This window comes from Asparagus officinalis, chromosome 1 (assembly GCF_001876935.1).
Source record: "Asparagus officinalis chromosome 1, Aspof.V1, whole genome shotgun sequence".
Taxonomy (NCBI): Eukaryota; Viridiplantae; Streptophyta; class Magnoliopsida; order Asparagales; family Asparagaceae; genus Asparagus; species Asparagus officinalis.
Genome location: NC_033794.1, coordinates 12729278 through 12737641, shown reverse-complemented (window position 1 = coordinate 12737641; position 8364 = coordinate 12729278). Strand labels below are relative to the sequence as shown.

The following is an 8364-nucleotide window of genomic DNA, read 5'->3' as shown; positions in this document are numbered from 1 at the left end:
GTGCTGCTTTCCCTCTCAGTTTGGCATGCATTTATGTGGAAGAAAAAAAGAATGCGGCATCTTCTCCTTTGCACTGCACTATTTTTCTCCCAGTGAATTGGAGTTGCATGTTCTTCTTTCTCATGTCCCATTGAATTCGAGTCCTCGGGAGGATATTTTGCCCGGGAAGTTCTTGAAAGCTAGAATTCGTGGAGTTACGGTTTTCGATCAGAAACTTTTTGCTGGCTTAGTTATACGGTCACAAATTCAGGGGACCGATAGAGAAGCGAGACGACAAATAACAGGTGCAAGTGCTTCAGCCCAGTTGGGATGACTGTTTCCTGATATGAGAATTTTTGAAGTTTTAGTTTCAATTGGCAGTTTGATCATCTCAATCTTGCTGCGGAATGCAGCAGGTGTTCAAAAACAACAGCGTAAACTTTCTTCGCTCCTGTCACAGCGCAAATTCGCATATTAGAGACTACATGCAGGCAGCGGTAGTTATCCACTGAAGCTGAAACTACCGACGACAATTTCCTTTAGTTTCCAAAAGATGGTGACGGATGGAATTGTTTCTGATAAACTCCACTTCAGGCTTAAAATTTTCATACTTTTCGTACTTCTGTTTTTCACTAAACCAGGTAAAGATAATGTATCATGGGATTTCTATTAGTTAATTATGCCATTGGAGTTTCCATGGTCGCTTATATTATTCATCCTTTTCCAGTTTTTGGGGCTAATATATATATGAGTCCCTATGTTTTTAAAAGATAGCACGTATATAGGCCAGATGCTCTAATGCAAAAGGCTTAAGCTCTAGCGATCATTAATATGTATGTGCGTATACTTTGAGGGTAAAGTTTTGCTTGTTCTTGCTTTTCTTTGTGTAAAATTTAAGCTAGTTTCAAGTCACATGGAATACTTCCTTGGTAAAATAAAATTATATATGTTTAATTTGATTGGTACTAGGATTAGTTTAGCTCGTTCATGGATTTTATAGATTGAAGTGAAGAAAGATTTGCTTGCCTGGTTTGAGATCACTTGCATGCGCATTGGGCGAGGACAACTTCCTTCTTGATGGAGAAGGGATTATTATTATTATTATTATTGTTTAAACTTTGATAGAATGAAGGAATCAAGGACGACGTGTTCGTATCGTTATATTTCGAAAGTTTATTTACTTCTTTGTAGGAGAGTAAACCTTAATTTCGCGACAAGAACGCACACATTTCAAGTCAATTTGAAGGTGAATTGGTTTGGAGGGAGCGTTTTCATTCTCTGTCATCAACATTTGCAGCATAATTATTGGACTTTGTTGATGAACTGGTTACATTAATGTTCAATCTTATTACACTTGCTAAGCATACACGACGCGCGTTGGAAGAGCACTTATTGTTGACAATTACTTTTGGTTTGAACTCTTTTAAGTTATGAGATCTTGATAGAACTATAATTATAGAAAAGAAAGACGTATAGTTAACTGTTATGGTGTTTTTAGTCGTCAAATTATGACCATTTGCCAGCAACGGACATGTGTCCCCCTACATGCATCGTCCAAATCGAATTGACGGTCAAGACCACCAAAAATCCTGACTTAGCCGATTCGCCGAGTCGACATCTTCTTAGATTGACTCGAAGAGCGGTACTTGTCGGTCCTCTTGTCGAAGACGACTCGCTACGAGCCCACTCGACCAGTTACTCGACACCTTGCAGGGTCGACTCAAAAGGCGTTACTTCTCGACACTCCTCACTACAAACCGAAGGACGACTTCAACCTCGAACCTCCCCTGCTGACAGCGCGTCGACGTCACATTAAATGTTTGACAGGCGCCATCATTACTCTACCCACAAAAGTCTTTATGACACATCAGACCACGTTGGCACCGGCACGCCCCCGATCTCTTCACATTAAATACTGAGGTGACACTCCTCCACTCGTCGACCGACACCTGTAAAGCAGATGCTGACGTGGACTGTCATCCCATACTCGGCTGAAATTATCATTCTACCCTTTTACCACCACTATAAATATGAGTACTATTTTCAACAATAGGATAAGCAATTTCTCAGCATTTTTCTCCACTCCACTGCACTTTAGAACTCACACAGTTCATTACTTTCGCACTCAAGTCCATCACTGACTTTATCGTCGGAGGAACAACAGGAGAACTAGTCCCTGTCCTCTTACGAGCTGCTATTTGTGCAGAGAAGCTACCCAACTCAAAACTAGATATTCGGAGAAGTTAGCGGCCCCTAATCAATATCATCCCTATTTTAGTATCTGTGTGATTATTAACATCAACAATTAACTACTTCCTTATAGGCAAAGAAAACTCAATTAGGTCAATATGTATTTTTATGTGGTTTGTTATAATAATTTTAAATTAGAAAAAATTCTTTAAACCATATGCTTTATGGTGAAATACTCTATACCTAATTAGTGGACTAAAATTAGTTCTTTAGGTTAGTATATTGTTGTTATGCTTTAGTGACACCAAAATGAACAACAAATATAAGTGAGCTTAAACATTATACTGTGTTTTTTTCTATTCTTTATTTTGTGCAAGAGGTATATAAACAAGAGCGGCAACGGAATTCTTTCCCGTGATATCCAATTTGCAGAAAAATATTGCAGCCAATAGTTGAATTATTTGACCTTTATATTTCTGCATTATGTCTGTATAACTCTTGTGTGAGCTTTACACATCTGCAATCATCCATTGGCATTTGAATTAAATTACACGCTCGTGTTTACGTTCCTTTCCTCTTTCATATTCCTTCCTCCTTGTATGTGGAAAATTTGATGTAAAAAGACAATGAAGGAAAAATTGACTTGTATTCTCTCAAAATCAATTACAATTTGAATTACGATTACAAAAGAGAGGAGAATGGATTTAATTCTCCCCTTTGTTTAAAACTGGGTTCTTCTTGGTGGCGATGGAGTGACTCCCTCTAATGCTCGCGTCGAGTTTGCTCTCCGTTGACGATCCGCACGTCTTGATTCACTGGAACGTGGTCTTCTCCTCACGATTTGACGTTGTGGAGGACTTGCGTGGCAAGTTTGAAAATAACTCTTAACGAGTTAATAACTCAGAGCGAGTTTTAGAAGGACTTGCAGAGCAAGTTTTGAAACTCTGGACAAGTTGATAACTCAGATCGAGTTCAACTCGAGTTTAACTCTGAACGAGTTTGAACTCTTGAAAAAGAGTTGATTTAACCGAAAGTCGGTTATAAGCCAAGGATGAATGCTCCAAGGACTTTGTTGCTGCAGAAAGCTCCAAGATGCCCGATCAAGGATCCCCAAAGAGCCAGCTCCAACCAGCCGAATCTCTCCTCTTTGCTGCCCAAAAAAAAGGATCCGAACTCAGTTGAGTTTCTCACTATTTATAGGGGATTTAGGGGTGTAACTGCCCCCTTAAATCTCTCCTTAATGAGGGTTTAATGGGGTGTAACTGCCCCCCCCATGAATCTCTCCATGATAGGGTAGTGATCCCCTCAAATCGTGGGGAGAAAACGGTTCTGGAACCGTTCAAATAGTGCTTGAACGAGTCAAACGCTGAAAACAACGTTCTGAGCCTTAACTCTGCGTCTAAGGCCTGAGACGCAGAGTTAAACCTTTGTCAAAGGTTTGAAACGCACAGGCCGTATGCGTTCTGGAATTGGAGACGCACAGGACGCTTGTGCGTTGAAATTCAACTCTGCATCAAGAGTTTGGGACGCATGGTTGAGTTTGTTGAAGAACGCACGTTATGTGTGCGTTTGTGCTTTAACTCTGCGTCACAGAGTTAGATGTCTGCTGGAGAACGCACAGTCCGTGTGCGTTTTGTGTTTGGGAAACGCAGAGGTGGGTTCTGCATGGACTCTGCGCTTTGAGTCCACGAACTCTGCGTTTGGACTCTGGAATGCAGCCACGACCTCTGCGTTTTGAATCTGGAACGCAGTCACGACCTCTGCGTTTTGAATCTGGAACGCAGTCACGACCTCTGCGTTTTGAATTTCAAATGAGGTCACGACCTCTGCGTTTTGAATCTCAAATGAGGTCACGACCTCTGCGTTTTGAGTTTAGAACGCGGGCATGACCTCTGCGTTTTGAATCTTGGATGCAGAGGTGAGCCTTAGGTGGGCTCGGCGAGCTTCAGGCTAAGTCTGATGTTCTGACGAAGTCCAGTCTTGCAGACGGACTTCAGAACATAACTTGCTGCGAAGAACATGTCATAACTTTCAAACCGTAAGTCAGAATTGGACGAATTATATATGAAAATCGGCTATCTCGATGAGACGGAGCCATCCGAACCAAGCCAAAGGCTTCGGTTCACTTTCTCCGTTTCGCCAAATTCCTTACGGTTTGAGAGATATCTGCGTTTTAATATGAAGAGACCGTCAATTTGTAGTCTCTTTCGCTAGAGCGTTGCAAAGATCGTCACCTTGTAACCTTCGTCTTGGCTCCTTGCAAATATGAGAGTCATCAGATTATAACTCCCGATGTTGATTGTGAAGGCTGTTGAATTAGAGCTTTCATCAGTTGTCGTGAAGGTCGTCAGATTGTAACCTTCTACGTGAAAGTCTTCAAATTGTAGCCTTCTGGAAGTCGTCAGATTGTAACTTCCATCATTGGTGTCTGATGGGGGATAAGCTATCTATTGTGATTTTTAGACAGCGTACACTCCTACATGTGATACAGATATTTGCCATTTTTCTTTTGAATGGTGATGTGCAATTATAAATTTGTTTGATCCCTTGTGATTGGGTTACATTGCAAAAGTGTGTTTATATTCTCCACCTTCCCACAATACTATGAAATGCATCTACATCCAATTTCTGTTTGTTAACTGCGAGCTTCACACGATTGCATGATCCTCTATAGCTAGATTACCCAGTACAATTGTGTCTAAAAATCATATACCAACAGGTTATCTTAACAAATCTATAGAGCAAGAAGAACACAATATGGAGAAGAATCTTCGATAAGCTCATAACTCGACATACAAATGTTCATTTTCGATCAATTATCTTCCTATTACACGAATATAACAATTTCAAGAAGACTGTTTACCTACTAAATCCTCTAGGGTAAGATTGAGCGTCTCTGACGATCCTTTAGTGACCTCCTCTCCTCTCGCGGCCAAGAAATCCTCAACACTCCCTGGCTGCCCAAACCACCCAAGCCTATCCGCAATCAAATGTACATTGTTGCATCCTCCACATCGAGCGAGAACCACACCCTTCTCGTACGATTCACGACAAACTGTCTTCACTGATCTTGTCTCGCACACCCTGCACGTGAAAATCATTGCGAGGTCGTGCCTCTCTGATGTTTTCAGGCTCGAGCTTGCTGAGAACTTGATGGAGTTGTTCACATTGGGATTGGACTCTGGAGAGTTAGGTGCAGGTTTTGTATCCTCAGCGTTTTCGTTAGTGTTGCAGAGTGGACTGTTTTGTGTTAGGATTCCTCTGAGAAATGTGGTTGATTGGAAGGGCAAGGGATATCCTGCAACGACACAATTCAATCAAAAAAGGTTTGAAACCATATAAACAACAACAACGACAACATAGCCTTTATCCCAATTTTTAGGCGCTGCCTACATCATATTTTTTCCGTTCAGTTCTATTATGGGTCTTCTCCTCTGTTAAGTTAACTAATATTTTTCCAACAAAGTTCTTTGATGTATACCTCTAGTCCTCTTTGCCCCGTTACCTATAAGACTATAATTTTATCACTTCTGTTAACTGGTGGATTCAGCGGACTTCGAGGCTGTTTGAAAGATCTTTTTTGTTTTGTTTTGTTGGGTTTTTTTTTTTTTTTTTTTTTTTGGGGGGGGGGGGGGGGGGGGGGGGGGGGGGGGTTTGGATTCCCAAACTTTTGAAAACTAGTTTACAAGCTCAAATAAATAGGCACTGCACACTCCCCAGGTGCGTGCCTGCGAAGCGCCTCGTGAGCTCATGGTGCAGGAGGCGGGGCGCACAGATGTGTATGCCACAAATAGTGGTGATTTCATCACTCCGCCGCAGGTAGCAACAGAGGCGGCAATAGCAGGTGAGTTTCTAGTGTTAATAACCTATTGCTGCTACTGCTGCTTTTTTTATGTTCTATGCATGCATCTAATAGATTAATTCACAGTTTATTATACATGATTAGGAGATAGGAATATTGAATACATTATACATTTATACATGCTTAATGAGCTATCGGCCTTGAATATTTTATTAGTAGATGTTTGAGAATTAAGAATGAAATATTTGATTGATTCTTGCTAGTTGCCACTTTGTTCACTATCCTCCATGGTGTACCGGGGGGGGCGGGGGCGGGGGGGGGGGGGGGGGGGGGGGGATTGAACGTAAACTACTCAACAACTTAGTAATTACTAATTAGCATAAGTTAACAGTATAACCTTAAAAGAAGAGTTTAGAAGAGCTATTTGTTGCGTATTTTCTTCTTTTAAAAAAGACAGTGAGCATATTTGATGATTTAAGCTAACTAGATTTTTTTAAAAAAATTTGGTTGTAGGTGATCTAATAGTGTTGCCTTGACTTTTGATTTATGGAAACTTATGAACTTCACTATGTTATTGCGTGTTAATTAAGACCTCTTTCATGATGTAATAAGCGTAATTCTATTTCTTAGTCTTTTTATGTAAAAAATTACAAATATGTTGCTTCTATGCTTGTTTGTCTTATGTTGGAAAAGATTTGTTTTGAGGTATGTGCCTCGCTTCAATGAGGAGCGCATCGTTGTGCGCCTTGCACACATTGGGCATAAGGGGACTTTGCGCCCCGCATTGTGCATCGCACCTCGTTAGCACTGAATTTCATTATAAAAGCCAAAAGCCAAAAAAAAAAAAGAAAACTAGACTTATAAGCTCCTAAAAATAAGCTCTCCCAAACACCCTCTTTATCCATCATTTCAATCGTTCTCCCATTTTGTACTCAATAGGAGCGCCCTCTAATATCCTACGGATCCATTCCTTTCTTATCCTAGCTTATACCCATTATCCCCAATCATTTTCCTTAGAGCATCTCCAAAGGATTCCTTGGATGTCCCTTAATCTAGGGGGAACTTTAAGGGAGGGGTTGGTTCTTCTCCAATGGTTCCCCCTTAAAAGTCTCATACCCCTTAATTAATTATATTTAGTTTTTTAATTTTATAGATTAGGATTTAATTAAATATGTGGTTTATTTATAAATGAATAAATAATTAAATATTAATAACTAAAAATAATTAATTAATTAATTTAAATTTACAAATTACCTTATATAATCATTAAATTAATTATTCATATTAAAATTTAACAAATAATTAATTTAGAACAAAATATTAATCAAATTGAATTAACTATACATTAACTTAATTAATCAAATTTAACAAATAATTAATTTAGAACAAAATATTAATCAAATTGAATTAACTATACATTAACTTAATTATATTATTTTAAATTAACTATACATTAACTAAATTTAATTAACTATAAATTAATACTAAAAACATATATATTAATATAAAATTATAAGGGGAAGGTTAAGGGACTTTAACCTTCCCCTTAATTTGATGAGGAAGTTAAGGGACATGGGGTGAAGGTTTTTTTTTCCGGTCCCTTGGACCACATCTCCCTTAAATCTCCCTTAATTTAGCTAAGGGGCCGGATTTTTCCGGCCCCTTGGAGATGCTCTTATACTCCTTTTTGTTTTCCCCTTCGCGCATGCTGTCTTTAAATTTCCCAACATTCTGATCGGTATATCTATCTCATAGAATTCTCCCTTCAAATTCATGGGTCTGAAACCAAATACATTTGAGAAAATCTTCATTTTCATATGAAGCTACTTCCAAAGTTATTGCCTCAATTTCATATTATATTTTGGATTTGACGATAGATACGTCAATTCCTAGTGCAAGATAAACCCCAACTGGAAATTAAATTCAGAAATAGCAGCCAAACAAAAAAAAAAACAAATTTGGTGGAAATAATAAGATTGAAAAAGATTGAAAGATTGACTGATTGATACCTCTAGGGATTCGGAGATGGGGTCCATTTCGAAATAATAGAGAGGCGAGCCGACGAGATGAGGAAGCAGCCATCGAATTTGGACTAAAATCGAACTCAAAAACTGTGTTAGGGTTTTGACAGGAGTTTATCTTTTGCAGCTTTCTAGACTTCGGGAACAAGAAGGAGCTTTAACGGTTCGGGCACGGGTCTGGTCGGATTTTTTAAATCTTTTATTGTGGTTCACGACTATGTGGTAGTGTATTTGGTAACCAAAGTGTTTCTTTTTGTAGTGTGTTTTTTTAAAAAACACCATACCATGGTGTTTATTTTTCAAACGTGTTTTCAAAACACCATTTATAGTTATTATTTATATAGTGGCGGCGGCGGTGGCGGTGGCGACGGC

At 39.2% G+C, this 8364-nt stretch overlaps 1 protein-coding gene across 1 annotated transcript; it reads right to left on the bottom strand.

The window, feature by feature from the left end:
• LOC109835350 (DNL-type zinc finger protein) lies at nt 4928–8179 on the bottom strand. Its single transcript, XM_020403331.1, has 2 exons — nt 7981–8179; nt 4928–5467 (listed from the first exon to the last, which is right to left on the bottom strand). Exons 1-2 carry the CDS (start codon nt 8051–8053, stop codon nt 5016–5018), a joined length of 525 nt encoding a protein of 174 aa, XP_020258920.1. The 5' UTR covers nt 8054–8179; the 3' UTR covers nt 4928–5015.

Coding starts and splice junctions, on each gene's coding strand:
- LOC109835350 (XM_020403331.1), bottom strand. CDS start 8,053: ATGGCTGCTTCCTCATCTCGTCGGCTCGCCTCTCTATTATTTCGAAAT. Junction 5,468..7,980: donor CCATCTCCGAATCCCTAGAG/GTATCAATCAGT, acceptor GTGTCGTTGCAG/GATATCCCTTGCCCTTCCAA.